The sequence below is a fragment of the Ambystoma mexicanum genome, chromosome 8, assembly GCF_040938575.1.
Source record: "Ambystoma mexicanum isolate Mex_15411 chromosome 8, UKY_AmexF1_1, whole genome shotgun sequence".
NCBI classification, from domain to species: Eukaryota; Metazoa; Chordata; class Amphibia; order Caudata; family Ambystomatidae; genus Ambystoma; species Ambystoma mexicanum.
The window spans coordinates 1015762145-1015778844 of NC_090929.1; the positions used below are offsets into that span (position 1 = coordinate 1015762145).

The 16700-nt window shown below is 47.0% G+C and overlaps 1 protein-coding gene across 1 annotated transcript in view; it reads right to left on the reverse strand.

Annotated features, from left to right (window-relative positions):
- The window catches only part of USP48 (ubiquitin specific peptidase 48), a 1688863-nt gene that overhangs the window by 1101666 nt on the left and 570497 nt on the right, over nucleotides 1-16700 (reverse strand). Inside the window, exon 11 of the mRNA XM_069610955.1 lies at nucleotides 2019-2168. Coding sequence (XP_069467056.1) covers nucleotides 2019-2168 — 150 coding nt within the window. The remainder of the gene's footprint in view (nucleotides 1-2018; nucleotides 2169-16700) is intronic.

A 16700-nucleotide genomic window follows, 5' to 3' on the forward strand; every position in this document is an offset into this window, starting at 1 on the left:
CCTGGAGAATGTGTTCTCATCTTTCAGGTTTTAATACTCAAGTTCGACAACAAAAAGCAATGTAATGGATGTATACAAAGACTTGTTCCCAATGTTATCCTACGGAGAACATGGGGAGACAAATGCTTTGCATTTACTTACCCCTCTCACTCATATTTTTGCAGATGATTGGATGGTTCAACTGGAGGTTGGAATTCCCGCTGAACTGCAGGTGCAAGAATTCTTGCGGCCGGTTCCAGGGGCAGAGCGCAAACCTTGGCGATGGAGAAATGCAGAATACACCATTGCAGCCCTCTTCAGGACACTTCACAGGACGGTGAAAGGAGAGTTCCAGCAACAGCCCCCATACAAAGACTACAGCAGGAATCCTTCCTGTCGCGATTGTAGGAGTCCTTCCAGGACAGGATTTCATGAGGCTGGGAGACTGAAATTTAGCAGGAAGGCTACTTTACCTAAAGCTAGCTACCAACAAAGGTCCGGATGCAAACACGGAACGGCGACTTTTATATCAAGGTAGTCCACTGAAGAGCTGTACAGTCGACCGGGTGTTCCAGGTATCCTCCTGAAGGCTCAGGACAGCTGGCTCTTTGAGAACACATTGAGACAGGTTGGTTCCAGTTCCAGTCCAGTGGTTGAAGGCCAGCACATGGCCTTCACAGACCAGATAGTCCAACAGGGCTTCACGGTTGCCAGACACAGGAAGGTTGTGACAGGCTTCTTCGATAGTCTTCTTCAGAGCTTCAGTCGGCTGTTCTTCTTGGAAGGATTCTTAGCTCCAACGCTGATCTAAAGAAATGGCTGCAGGAGTCCTCTACTTATCCAAAATCCAGCCTGGAAGCAAGTCCAAGCCCACGGATCTGCACCATTCAAACAGCCAGTAAGTATCCAATCAGGGGCAGCTATTGGATTCACTCATGCCCCACAACTAGACCGATGTGGAGTGGGACCAGACAATCCTACCCCCCACCCTCTAGGCCACACACAACACATCACTAGCCCACAAAAGCTGCAGCTTTCCCGAGCAGGTCAATGTCCTTAAATGGGATTTCCTGACCTGGCAAGGCAGGAAGGCTGCCAAACTACAATATGGCCAAAGAAGCGAAAATCTTGTGGTGGGCCATTTTAGGGCACTAGCCAGATTTAGTAGCCATATGATGTAAATGCAAATGTGCATATTAGAATGAACACAAAAACGGTAAAGATATAATTTCTGCCACCAGATTGCCTTTAGGCATGTATAAAAAATAACCGAAAATCCCAAGTGTAAAAGGCTAGGGTGATACAAAGTATCCCCCTTGCACCACATTCTAAGATGCTGTGTGCAATGTTAAAAAGTTTAAAAAAGTAAAAGATAAAAATGGAAACAATTTCCCAGTACTGATCATATGAAGGACTTGTCATGTCAGTTTCTGCATAACTAATGAGAAAGGGGCAGGGGAAGTGAAGCTGAAGGCTTTGCTCCCTCTCAAAAAGACGGAAAGGATTCAAAAAACAAAATGATTGCGCTCAATAGAAACTTTGGAGGGAAATTTTCCAAAATAGAAATCTTCCGTAACATACAATTCCTCTTCTAGTTTCACTCCACCCTCCTTTCCATTGATTCCAGCCCTCACCTAACTCTGCAGGCTAATCTGTGGGTGCTCTTCACCAAGGGGCCGGATGACAGGTTTGAGGCTTCAAAACCAATGTTAAACCTGCCCCCTTTCTCCACAATGGGTGGCCTGCAGTTTCTGTGATGTGCTGCAGGTTTGGCATTCCTAGTTCTCCCGATTGCGGCAAGTGGTTTGCCTTTTCTATAATCTTAGAACTCCTCTACGGTATTGTGCATATCTTGATGTTGGCAGCCTGTCTCCTACACCTCACTCCTCTCGCCTCACCCTCTTCTGTCAAAAGGGCATTACATGTAATGAGACTCATCTTGCCACATCAAGGCACCCCACTACATGTCACACTGTTCAACATCTTTCAAAGATAAAAACAAATAAATTACATTCAAATATACTAATATTCTTACAGACCAGTTCCAGCAGGTAACCGTTGGTAGATCTCCTTCACCTCCTCGTGTTTGGCCTTTCCTTTATCTACGCTTTGTTTCCGCATCTCTGACATTTCAATACACCACTCCTCAAACTTACAATTGTCCAGTTCCACCAACTTCTGAAGGAAAACTGTAAGAAAAAAATAGCACTTTTTCATCAGCGATATTTGATTTTGATTTGATCTGAGCATTTATAAAGCGCACAAGACAGACTTAACTTTATGAAGGCACAGATTATTCAAAGGACACAGAATGGAAGGGTTAACCACCCAAAGATTTAACCATATTCGGAATCCTAGTGCCCTTCAATCTCTTTATCGAATGATGACTTGACATACTCGAAGCATGTAATCTTGAACATGATCAAAGCATGTTAGCCTACCCTTAGACTAAATGTATAGAAATGTATGAATGTGAGGCTGAGGAAGTGTCCCATCTCCATCTTTGCTCACTGTGTGTAACTGGTCATGAACAGCACCCTGGTGCCTAAGTCTTCTCCTCATATGTACCAGAAAATCATCAACGCTCACTGTTCTATGCCCCCATTATCTTGTCCAGCCTAAGTTCTAACGAAGAAAAGCAGGATAATAATGCAAATCAGTACACACAACTATTTTAAGTAATGTATTATGCAAGTATAAACAGTATGCCTTATTATTAGGCAGTTACTTAAGGAAACTTAAGTAGCCCATCCCTACCCAGGTCAGTAGGAGTACTAGTGTTCTTAAAGAAATTTACAAGTACCTGGATATGGGCTTAGAATTCAAAATGTCTCCCTGAAAGAAGACTTGTCGAAAGCCAACAGGTTAGTTCTTCAGAAAAGCCTAGATACCTTTTTCAGTTAAAATCAGTTTTCCAGGGGCAGGGGGGTCACACTCCCGATTCCTAAACACAGAGGGGGACCCCCAGTGAGAAATTCCCAACCAGGACTCCAGGACATCAAATACTTGTGTGGTCAAAGTGGAGGTCAAGTTGATGCAGTTGGCCCCGGCACTCTGTTTCTTGGGCTGTATCCATGGCTGTGAACGTCTAGCTGTAACCTGGGATTCTATTGGCAAACGAGTATACACTGAAGCTCTGCTTCCGGGTATTCAAATACTCATTCCGCTCCGAAGCGGACGCAAATGGAGGTCAAGTGGCTGCAGTTGGCAGTCTGCAGGGCCGTGGGGTTGTGGAGGATCAGGAGTTTTACTTCATATTGGCTGAATGATACATCGTTGTTTCCATCAGTCATATTACTAATCCATTATGAACAATCTTCGGAGAAATTCTGTTCCTGAAGACTTTTGAACATCCCCCTGCAGCTGCTGGGTTGACCAATTCCAATTAGCTTCAACTGATCCCCAATTGGTGGCAATTCCTGACCTAACTGCGATATTGCCGGACGTGTCTTCAGGAACTGGATACTTTTCTGGTTCTGGCCCCTGCAGAGGCGGTCCGCGACAAAACTGTCACCTGAAGCATCCTTGGCAATCACAAATTCTGTGCTCAATGATAGACTGTATGCAGTCCCTGCTGACCCCGGCAGACCTGTCATTAGGAATATTGGAGTTAGAGTTTGAGAGGATACGGTTGTTCTGTGTAGAGAAGGAAGAACTTTTTACCTTAAGAACCGTCTATATATCTTCTCTCCACTAGTACTCCATTCCTTTTTTATTTCTTCTTTGTGACTTTACAACAAAGAACCTATTTTAAAAAATATTTTTTTCTGTTTCTCATAAAAAGAATAATTGATTGTTTTCTGTTCTTTAAACAAAATTGTAAATTACAACTGTGAGTGTTTTAACAATTTCTGTTATACTTTGTTATTACAACCTTTATGCTCATCAGGATTTTCTTTGTCTAAATAATAAATATTTCAAATAACTTTCTAGAAATTTGCCCTTTTTGTTTTCAGAGAATTTCATAAAAATGCATGATACCAGAGTTTGGTACTTTTTTGAACAATTTAATCATGTTGATTTTGATACATAGCAGTAAGGGATCTACGGTGTTATTTTGACCCCGGCAGTGTCGGCTAGTTCTCAGACATGTGTGTTATTAAGTTACCGGCCCACCCAGCCTACCTTGCCATTCAAACTTGGCTTGTCCTAAGAGCTACTGAGGCCAGACCAGGATTACTCTTGGCATTAACACAAAATTAAGATTGTTGACTTTTACCCAGCAACTTCCACAAGTACAGAATCTAGACTCCAGGTAAAGCACAGAATAAAAGTGTGGGGCAAAAGAAATCGGCCGGATGGATCGTCCTGTTGTGTAGCTAGTAATTACATTGCTAATGAGAGCATTTTAGGAGTCGAACATTTGCAAATTGAGCCATGGCAGCCCTCAATGGCTGCTCTAAAGGGGGAAATTCCTCTGTCTCTGCACTAAGAGGTATTTCCCTTCCGAAAAACAAAACTAAGGATCTGTCAATATCAGAATGACGAAAGCAGAACGTCCCGTGTCCAAAGTACTATTCTGGCCCTCACATTGTAACAGAATAAACTGGGAAAAGAGTAATGTCTATGGCCTGGAGTGGTTTATAAATGCTCAAAAAGGAAAATGTGTCATTCCAACACAAAGGTTCCAGAAGGTCAGAGTTCCTTGCTCCAGAGGGCAATTCCCTTCCCCTACATTTCTCTTCCCTCTTGTGTGTAATCAAAGGTATCCTTTCCTTAAGTTTCTCTTGTGCCACAATACAACTTAAACACAAAACAACTTGGCTATTTGTCTTTATCTTGTTAGGATACCTGGTGTACTCTCCTGACAAATTTTCATTCCTATTCTCTTTGGTTTCATACAGCCTTTGCTAGTTCTGATGTATTCCTTTCAGGACCCTCAGGACTTTCTTAGATGAACACGTTTGCATTTGCCTGGTATACTGTACTTCCATGGTTTGGTTAAATGCACACCCTTGCAGCTATAATTTGCCTGGTGTACTTTACTCATATGGACCCTGCACAGACCTCCAAACATGATAGGCTTTAATGTTTGCTGTTTCGGATACTGTGTCTGCCTGGTATACTATCCTATCAAGGCTTTTCTTAAATATGTATTGCATACACTCGCAAACTTGCAAGTCTTTTCTTTTACTTGGGGTTTTTCCTTTTTTACAAAAAGCTCACTGGCTTCTCCCCTCTCAAGCACTTTATTTGCTTCCTCAACAGTTATTTGTATGCAGCATGGCTGGCAATATGCCCTAGTGTACCTGCTTCCCTTTTGTGACCCACTTGCTCTCGCTGGCATACTTCACTCTTCCTGCGGCAAGCCAATGGCAGTCGTACGACGTCTCTTCCCATCTCGCTGTCTTCCTTCCTCTGCTTCTCTGCCGCTTGCGGTTCCTGCTGGGCTATTCTGCTTTGCGTCAAGCTCGGGTAAGGTAAACTGTGCCGCTGAACACCTGCGAACACCCAGGAGCCCTGCACTGGCGTCTGGTGTTCCCGCAGCGTGTTACCTCTCCCGGTCAGCTTTCCTTTTCTGCCTCCTTGAGCGGGATGGCTCCAAGGCACTCTCAGCAGCTCCCTGGTCTCTTGGTCCTCACTGAGAGAAGCAGCTTCCAGCTCCAGGAAGTCGTTGCTGCTGTTTAAGTCTCCTGGCTATAGGCAGGTGCTCACAGCAACTAGACTGCAGCCTGTTTGCCTGGTCTTTTCCGCTCTGCATTACTCGGTTTATCTTCTATGTCCCAGTATTCCTGTGGTTATGGAATGGTAGCCCTTTCTTTATGTTATACATGTAAAGTCTGGGTACATGTTTTCAGAAGTCGTTAACGGTAAGTCAGCTATGGATTACTTGGAAGCAGAGTCTGAGAAGAGGTTTTCCCAAGTCTTAGAGGGAAAGTCAGACTTTGATGGCTTACGTACAGATCTTATTAGAGGGTCTTCAGTATCCTTTCAAGGAGGGGAGAGTAACAATATGCCATTAAGGCATTGGGTATGGATGGGGTATCCTCAAGAGAGGAAGGGGAATACTGTGCCTTGTCTGATGGTGTCCTGCTACTCCTCTGGAGGTTGACACCCCTAACCCCATGTGATCCTTCCTCATATAGCCACCCCCAGGTTCAGGATCAGGTAGCAGCTGCCGTCTCCTGGCCACAAGGGGAGAGGTCACCACAGGGAAAGGAGTGATGACACAATCAGATCAATCACAGAAACATCTGAACAAACTCAAACTCTGCATCATACGTTGAGAACTGGAGGGGAAAAAAAGCTTGAATTAACATCTCCTTCAATCTAGGTCTCAATTTGGTGCTTGGTTCATTTGCAGGACTTTATAGCATACAGTTCGGATTGGCCACCCATATGATTCAGCTCAGTGAGATCAAACTGAAATTAGAGGACATTGAAGCACATTTCCAGCACCTAAATTCACTATCATTAAATACAAGAGTGGCCTCCAAGACTTGAAGCTGTGGACACTCCTAAAAATGTTGACCAACAATCTGTGCCTAAATTGGATGAGGTAGGTCAAGGACATACCAATTTGGGAGGGTCATCAATCTGGGAGCTCTCAGCTACTCCTTAATCACATTGATCCCCTTCTCAGTGGCATTTATAGTCTGCAGTAGCTCCCATCCAGTTATCTACAGCCATTTGGCATTTACTGCCGTTTTCAAGCCAGGGGCAAGAAGAGATGAAAAGAACATCGATGCCTTGCTAAACAGCCTGTGTTCAGATGGGATATCATCCACTGCGTCGTTAGAGGTCTTAGAAAATAATGGTCTCTTTTTGTGCATTTTATTCCTTTGTATCCCTTCCCCTTCTGTTCACTGTTAACCATAGGTTAGTCTCCCATTTGCACCACATAACTTTGAGGGACCACCAGTGCACGTAACACCGCTAGTAAGCAGGTGCAACCCCAATTTTACAGGTGCTGCATATAAGGCAGTGAATCACAGGCCCAATAGTGGGCCATTAGTACTGCTGTGCCTACTTTCATGCCTGGCATAACCTTGATGCGTTTGCTTCCTACATTGTCCCCCATCTGCACTGTGCTATTATTTCTGAAACAGCAATGGATTTTCTATCCATGTTATGTGCATTGGCCCTTCTTCGTCCTCCACTCATGTTAACAGTCTGGCATATTTTTTCCATTCTTCAAGGCATATCTTATTAGCATTTTCTACAGGTCCCCACGAGTATCCTATGAGCGCTTCTGCTCTACATACCATCATGCCTTCCACCCAACCCTGAGAGGTAAACAGCTCTCCCATTATGTGTAACTGTGGTCTGTCCCAGCAGAAAGGTATTTTGTTGCCTTGATGGTCAGTACATTTCTACAATGGATGTTCACTTACTGTTACTTCACCCCTTTGTGGTACCAACAGTATATATTTCATCACCTTGTTCACCATTTATTTTCTTTGATAAAGTTATCTTCATGAAGGGATTCTGCTTTTGTCACCCATTAAAACAAGACAAACTTCCCTGGAAGTCCTCTTGTTTTGCATAATGCAATTTGAGTTAAGCAATGTGCCCTGTTTACTGGTATTTCCTCGGCCACAAACAGTCTGGAGACACTCTAGGCAGATGGAAGGAGCTAGCATACGAAGCAGTGTTCTTACCGATTTCTCCCTTCCTACCTTAGCCATATGCCTATAACCTAGGTTAATTTCTTTAGTATAACCATCAAAGTGTTGTCTCAGGAGATATTCATCATTAATCACATCTCGCCTTACTCGTGTCATTCCTTCACTCATGTTAGCAGCTACATTGATACTATTAACACTAAAATAATATCACTGCCATGGTATAAGCAAAACAAATAAAAAAATAAAAAAATAAAAAAAGCAGCAATCATAGTGCGAGAAACCGGAGGGTATTCTCACTTGTAAAACCCCTGGATCCTCTTCTCAGGTGGCCAGGGAAAGGCCATCGCTCTTGGATCCGGATCTAGGGGGTGGAGAAGCAAGAGAGGATCACCTGGGTGGAGGGTCTCCGGAGATTGGGAGTGGGGTACCCGCAGGCGAGACATGATATCCCCCTTTCCCTATCCATGACCAACTCAACCTTCCCTCAACCTTTACGGGCTACGCAAGACCACTCCCCTCATTTCCCCACATTTAACATTTTAAAGTAATGGGATGAGGAAGAGGAGACAGAGTAATGAGCACTACACCTTCATTTTATCCCTCTGGGAGCAGGACGAGGAAGATGCCTGCAAAGTATTTTGAGAGTCGGGCATGTCCCATTAATCATAGTCAGGCAAAACTAAGTGAGGAACCACACCTGAAACCGGATAAGTGGTTGCATGTGTATAAGATGAGTCAAAGAACAGAACTGGGGAAGGAAAAGGGAGACCTGTGTGAGGGAGACCAAAACAGGACACCTTTTATGTGGAGGCATCTATGAGGGGACTGGAGAAGGAGCCAGGATGACAGTAAATATCCCTGAGAACTGGTGGAGCCCAAGACAAGTGGGTCGGGCTGTTGCCATAGGTGGCGGAGACCCCACAACAGAGCGCGAACCAGGTAAAAAAAAAAAAAAGGAGGATGTTGTCTGCGTCTGAAGAGAAGTATTTTGAATTGCTGGCACGTGGAGGAAAATCCCAGCATGCAAGCAGGGTTCGCAAAGGTTGGCTCGCCGGACTCGCAAGTAAAGGGGATGGAACGGGAGCAGTCAGACAGAAACACAGAACTGGTGAGTATCAGGGAAAGCACTTGGGTGCTCCAAACAGAATGTAGATCAGTAACAGTTCTTGAAAGTAAACACAACAAATGCATATTGAATATCAAACTGAACAAATACTTGAAATTAAGCATAACGGATGCATATTGAATACCAAACTAAATGGATACCTAAAATTAAACATGCTGAATGCAAATTAAACACCGAATTGAAAGATACATTGAAGTTAGACATCAAATATTGAATGGAATAAAACTATAGGCAAAGCAAACATCACAGGACAATCAAAGTGCCCTGAAATCAAACTACGGAAAAGAGTGCAACCACGAAAGGGTACCATAGGAAGGTGGGGTAGGGAAGTTACTCCCCCCCCCCACAAAGTGAACTTTTATGGGCAAATGCAGTGCAGCAAGTACAAAGACTGGCAAGAGGTGTGTGACATGTGATGGCAGAACCAAGAGGCTAACAAGTAGAAGCCGGAAAAGTGTAATACTACACAAAGACAAGAGGCTGACAAAGAGGAACTAATTGAAGGTGATCTGGTACACACCGCGGCAAGTGCTGAAGTACCTGTGTGGGCTGGGGAAAATAGGGATCCTGGTTGCGCGACCTGTGATGTGTGGCCCAAGCTGTCTGACAACTGTGCCTAGACCAGTGAGCCCTGAATGAGGAAATCCAAAGACCTTGTGAAATAAAACAAGGAGAAGCCAGTTGCGGACACTATTTTGTAGATATACCAAATCACCTTGGAATAATTGTAAGCCGCCCCCAGATAAGGGGTGAATCTGCCACTTTTGCTCCCTAAAACTAGGAAAATACTGCCAAAAGAAATAGGGAAAAAAAGCACTCCCACTAAAAAATTGGAAACAGCCACATAGGACCTTGTACCCACACAGCTCCATGAATAGGTTTAGACTAGTAGTGCATGTAGTACCACAGGAAGAAACTATTAATACTGCCTTATCGGAAGAAGTAAACATGTATCTTTTAAAGTGCATGAGAAACTAGATGTAAAGACATTAGTACAACAACAAAAAAAAACATTTTTCCAGTTAAAACCCTTTTACTCAGTTATAGAATACTCTCATTGGCAATTGGACTTACATTTTTACTCCCTCCTTTAAAAAATAGGGAGTAAAATACTCCTATCTGGAGCACTGATCGTAAGGGTGATATTACTATATTTACATCTACAATTCCCCCAGTTGTCGTTAATAGCTTCTTGGCTCCCCTGCTGCACCTTTATCTCTCGAGAAATTAATTTTAAACATTAGTCATGGCAGATAAATAATCATGCATTTTATCTCCTAACAGTCGCAGAACTCTCTGCATCCAATCGAACAGGCATGGGAGAAGCAATGGGCACGTGAATACTTTTGCCATCACTATCTCATGGGGCATAGGGTGGAGATCTGAGCCTGGCTGATTGTGTAGGGCAAAGAGAGCAAGGAAAAGGAAGTGCAACCAGTTTTTGTTCAACATATTGTGCAATTATGCAATGCGTTCCTTCAACAGCCCACTGAGACATTTCACAATGCTGTTGGCCTGGGAATGATAAGCTGAACAAAGCTTGCTCGTAATACCAAGCAGGGATGTTATTTCTGAAAATAAGTGTTGCCTTTTACCTGACCGCAACACTTCGCACAAACCCCATCGGAACACCTCACACGAGGACCTTAGTGTCTGCATGGGTACATGGTCGTTCTTCTATCCAACATAAAAAGGGACATAATCCCACAATCATCTATTGGTATACATTACAAATTTGGAGAATATCCAAAGTTATATGTAAATGCCAAAATGCGCCAGCAAGGCAGGGTATTGCTCCTTTCATTGTCCTCAAGGTATGTCCAGCAGTATATTGCTGGCACGTGGCATAGTTAATAATAAAGTTGACAACATGTTCATGCTGGATGGGGGACAAACTACTCTTCTGAAATATCAGCTGCCACATACTCCCTTGTGGTGTGTGCTGGTTAATAAGATTGGTCCGACGCTACTGTAAGTAACTCAAAGGGCATTACAGGTTTCCCAGTACCACTCAGTCGCCACACTAGGCCAGTGGGGGATAATGAACATCCACCGTTTTATCTAGAGATCCTGTTCCGTCGGTGGTGCGCGTCACTGTAGTGCCAATATTTGTGCCAAGGGTAATACATTATAGCCCTCTTATCTTCATGTTGAGGATCATTTTGTGTGGAGCAACTATCTGCTATTTGTGGGAAACATGCTGCCTTTTTGCTTCTGCATCTGCTGCTTCATTACCACTGGAAATGAAGTCTGTGCCCCTGGTGTGAGCTGCGCACTTCACCATGGCAGCCACTGTGCGATATGCCAGTGTATGCAGTAATCTTTCTAGTAATGGGGCATGCTTTACTGGTGTGCTGTCTGTGCGCTGAAAGCCTCTCCTTTTCCACTGTGACAGTCCAGTGTACTTTAGGTGTCATGTAGGGGGGAGTCAGAATATATCTTCACTGCCTGATCTTTGCACTGTTCGAATACTAATATCATTGCTACTAACAGCTGCATGCGCAGAAAAATTAGATGGTAATCTGGCACTTGTTACAACATCAAAATCATTACCCCCTACTCCTTACCACCGCTGCTCCTGAAAGCCTCAGTCCAGTGCTCTGATCCATTGTCGATGAAATGTCAACGAAGACCACCTTAGCCCCCCACCCCCGCTAACTTCGTTTTTTTTTTTTAAATAACTTTTTTTTATTATGTCACACAGGTACATCGAGCTACATGAATATGTCAATTACACAACTTATACACTGTTACCAAGCAATAAAAAGGAAAAGGAAGAAAGAAACCATCGCACATCACAACATTTCCTCACTGTCTGCTTTATCCGCTAGGTATTGTTTGTATCTGGTCCATATATTTTTAGGTCTCATAGCTACTTGCAGTGAATCAATATATATTTCTTCGTTGTCGTTCGATATCATGTCTCTGTCCCAGTTAGTCTTAGTGGGGGACTTTTGCTTTTCCATTTCAGTAATATCGCTCTCTTGGTACGTAGTAGGCTTACGTTCAACAATTTCCGCGAGGTTGGATTCATCTTCCCTGTGGCCCCCAGTAAACATATCGTCGGTGACCACTCAATAGGGTCGTCAGCCATGTCATCCAGTGTTTGCAGATCTCTGCCCAGTAGTCCCTCAATTGTGCATGACCAGAACATATGGAAAGTGTCAGCCGTATCACAACTATATCTATGACACAGACCTTCAGTAATGGGATGGAAAAAGTTACTTACCTGTAACCGTTGTTCTCCAGCATGGGTCTGGCATGGATTCACATGCTCATGAATATTCCCCGTCGTCAGGCCGGGAATCCTCGGTATAGAAAAAAAATCAGTATCAGTTTCATTTCTGATCTGTCTTTCTTAGTAGTAACCAATCACTGATCTCTGGGTCATACTGCCCCCAGCCAATGACTGCCCTCTCCCTAAGCGCCGCCTCTGGCAGCCATCCTCAGATTTGCTAGCACGTAAAGTGGCAGTATGACCAAGTGAGGAGCCGCAGAGGGGTAGGCGGGAGGGTTCGCATGTGAATCCATGCCAGACCCATGCTGGAGAACAACAGTTACAGGTAAGTAACTTGTTCCTTCTCCAGCATGGGGTCTGGCATGGATTCACATGCTCATGAATATAAGAATACATAGCAGTATACACATGCACAACCACGGGAGGTGGCAACAGGCTCAACATTAAGCAATACAAAAAACTCAACATTAAGCATCTCTTACCTCCTCACCAGGCTCACCTTAAGCGAACAGGTTGCACTGCACTGCTTGGCCGACCCTGGACTCCTCCCTGGAGTCCCGATCGACGCAGTAGAAACTTGTGAAGGTGTGCGTCAACCTCCACATCGCAGCCCTGCAGATGTCGAGCAGGGGGAGCCCAGATAGGAACGCCGTGGTAGCAGCGATCGCTCTGGTCAAGTGGGCTCTCGGACGGCCGGGCAGCGGTCGGTTTGCCAACCGGTGACAGTGCATGATGCAGCCGGAGAGCCATCTGGAAATGGAAGCCTTCGAGAGAGCCTTCCCTTGATTCACAGGTCCAAAGTTTACAAACAGCTGTGATGTCTTCCGAAAACTCTTTGTGCGGTCCACGTAGAACTTCAGCGCTCTAGCTACGTCCAGCGAGTGCAGAGACCTCTCAGCCGGCGACGGGAAGAAAACTGGCAACACCAAGGGTTCGTTGAGGTGGAAGTCCGAAGGCACCTTGGGCATGAAGGAGGGGTGCGTCCTCAGAACCAGTCTCGTGTCGTGAAAAGTCAAGTATGGTGGCTTGCAAGATAGGGCCTGGATCTCTCCCACTCGTCGTGCGGAGGTGATGGCCACGAGAAATGCTGTCTTCCACGACAGAAACTTCAACGGTGCCGAATGCATAGGCTCAAATGGTGCCCCCATGAGTCTGGTCAGCACCACGTTGAGCTCCCACGCCGGGGCAGGGGCCTCCACCGGCAGGAATGATCGGAACAATCCTTTTATAAATTTCTTCACCAGCCGATGAGACCACAAGGACGCCCATCCTGTAGTTCTGGTGTATCGTGAGATGGCGGCCAGATGTATCTTGATGGAAGCGTGAGCTAGTCCAGCCTTGGCCAATGACAGTAGATACGGCAATACCTGAGGGGCCGTAATCCGTAGAGGGTTAATCTTCTGTGCACGGCACCAGACAGAGAACCTCTTCCATTTATGTCCGTAGCACTTGAGAGTTGAGGACGCCCTGGCCTTTGCAAGAACCTCTCTGCAGTCGGCTGGGATGTCGTACCCTCCAAACCCTAGTGCTGCAGGAGCCAGGCCTGCAAGTTCAGTGACTCTGGGTTGTGATGAAGAATGGCGCCTCCGTCTCTGGAGAGAAGATCCGCGTCCGTCGGCAGCTTGACTGGTGTGGACGCTGACAAGTCCAGAAGGTCCGCGAACCAGATCCGTCTCGGCCACGCCGGTGCGACGGGGATCATCCTGCACCGGGACCCCTTGAGCTGGCTGATGAGCCGGAGCAGCAATGGAGGGAACGCATAAAGAAATAGGCCGTCTCAGGGGAACGAGAAAGCATCGCCCATGCTCCTCGGCTGGGGGAACCTGCAGGCGAACCTCCGGCACTTGGAGTTCGTCGCCGTCGAAAATAGATCGATCTGGGGTTCGTCCCATCGTCGGAAGAGTCGATCCACTTGATCCTGGCGTAGTTCCCACTCGTGGCACGAGCGCAGCTCTCTGCTGAGTGAGTCGGTGATGGTGTTTTTTATTCCTGCCAGATGAAAAGGCACCAGAAACATCCCTTGGGCGACGGCCCAATGCCACAGATCCTGGGCTTCCTTGGATAGGGCAGGGGATCTGGTTCCGCCCTGCTTCCGGATGTAGAACATCGTGGTGGTGTTGTCGGTGAAGATCCTCACCACCTTGCCCTTGAGGGACGGAAGAAAAGACCTGAGGGCCCAGAACACTGCGCGGAGCTCCAAGATGTTGATGTGGAGTGACTTCTCCGGGAGCCAAAGGCTGAGACGACCGAATCCAGGGTAGGTTGTGCCCAAAAGGCACAAGGGTGCAGCGTCGGGGACCCGGTACTACTTCTCGTACCGGTCCCTCTTTGCAGGCGCCGTGGCAGGGTTCTTGAGGAGGGAGAGCCCCTCATCCCAGGTGTCATCCAGAAGTGGTACGGCGAGGACTATCTTCCTTTTAGCCTCGCGCCGTTGGTAAAGGAACCCTTCCTTTTTCTTCTCTTTGGGGAAGAGCTGGAAGAGCTCGGATGCCCTGGAAATCATGGAATGGAAGGATCCAATCTCGTCGGGCGGGGACGCCCGAGCAGGGGGTGACGGGGGTCACGTCCCGTCGTCGCCTCCGTCGTCATCTGTACCTGTCGTAGCCGTGTCCGTGCCTGTATCATCCGCGTGGGTAGTTGACCGGGGGGAAGGCAGAGTGGGCCGCAGAGGTGGGAGAGGTGGCGGAGGATGCGTCCTCCTCTTCTTAGGCGGTGGACTTTCCAAAGGTCCCGGCTCCGGTTCCCCCGTCGGGTCTGGCTCGGGTACCTCCGTAGGGGGGAGGGGCAACCTTGTCCTTATCTCCGAGCATAAGGACTGAATCGCTGACAAAATGACTGCCGAAGTGCCCTGCGGCACCGTAAACAACGGGCGCGAGGGCTCTTGAGGAAACTTGTCGGCGACGCCGTCACTCTCGTCGTCGCCCTCGTCGGGATCCCTCCCGATGGGCTGGGCCTCCACGACTTCGATGAGCTCTTCTTCAGAGGTCGTGTCCCTATCCACGATGGCCACCTGCCCCTCCCCCTCCTTTTCCAACGGGGACTTCGTGGGGGTCTTCGCAATGGGCCTGAAAAACGACTCCCTCCGCGGTGGCAGGGAGACTCTGGATCCTGAGGTCGCCTCCACTGGCATAGACTCCACAGGCTGAGCCAGGGCCCCTGCAACATCCTCAATCAAGGTCTTAGCAGGGTGAATTAAGGCCATCGTCACCTTCTGCACGCCTGGGGCCTTCACCTTGGGGGAGGGTCCGAGCCTCGCTCACCCTCTGCCGGAATCTTCGAGATCGACCGGGGCCTCTCCAGAAGCTTTGCCGGGTTCTCGGACTTCCTCTTACCTGAGCTAGAGCATTGGCTCGTGGTTGATTGCGCCGGGGAGGATGCGCCCTGCCTGGCAGCCAAGGAGCCCGACCGTTCAGCGCTCCCGGTGCCCGCGGACTCGCTGTGCTTGGCCTTTTGTTGGGCCCCCGTCGCTGGGGTGCACTCACAGGACTTAGAAGACCACTCGGACTACTTCTTCTCGCCTGACGGGCTCTTACCTTCCAGCCAGTTGGCGAGACGGAGGTGGCGATCCTTCATGGTCCGCTCCGACATGTTCCCACAAAACGCTCGTCCTCCTTGAACACATTCTGAAGCTGGCATCCAGGGCAGGTCCTGAACAGCTTTCCGGGGGTCGAGCTTCCTTTCTCCTGGGCCATGTCCGGGGTAGGCCTCGCAACTTCTGGAATCCTCCAAAAGCGTAACTCGACAAAATCTTCACCCTTGAGGGGCGTAGAAAACTCTGAAACAGGTCCCCGTTTATCAGATGTAGAAACGGTGGAGCTTGAGGCTCTTTTTATCCGAAAAATTAGAAAAATCTCCCGAAAAATCGCGAAAACGCAGCAAAAGCTCGAGAGCTACAGCACGAGGACTCCCAACACTTGAACGTGCGGTAAAAGTCTGAGGATGGCTGCCAGGGGCGGGGCTTAGGGAGAGGGCAGTCATTGGCTGGGGGCAGTATGACCTAGAGACCAGTGATTGGTTACTACTAAGAAAGACAGATCAGAAACAAAACTGATACTGATTTTTTTCTGTACCGAGGATTCCCGGCCTGACGGGGAATATTCATGACCATGTGAATCCATGCCAGACCCCATGCTGGAGAAATATACTTTTCAGTTTGGCTGGGGTATAGTGTAGTCCATGTACAACTTTATAGTGAATCAGTTTATATCTAGCATTGCACAACATGGATTTTGTTAGGGCGTATATTTGTGACCAATGGTTGTCACTGATCACGTGTCCCAAGTCCTGCTCCCACTTTTCTTTGGCATTATGTGTCACAGGTGGGAGGGTTTGAATGATGGTCTTGTATAGTGTCGATGCGGATATCCTCCCCTTCCCGGCTGTGAACATATGTCCTAAACCCAGGTTTATCGTTGGCTCTGCTGGAAATTCTGACCATGTTTTTGCGATGGCAGACTTCATTCGCATTTAGTGCAACTTATGTTTCAATGCATCTCCTACTATGTCTTTGAGGATTTCCCATGTCACAAAACGCTTATCTCGGAACAACTGTCCCCAATGCATGAGCCTCGAGCGCCCCAATGTGACGCTACTTCTTTGTCCATAGTGGTTGGTATGTAGTGAGCGCCCCAGATTGGCATGCTTGGGTGGTACAGTGTGTCTGCGCCGTGTATGTAGACTATCTTTCCCCAAGCTGTGGTTATGACCTGTGTGGGGTTAATAGTGTTGTAGTGTTTGGGACGTGACGTTGTCAGGTCGTGGAGTAGTATGGCTGATTTCGGTATTTAGT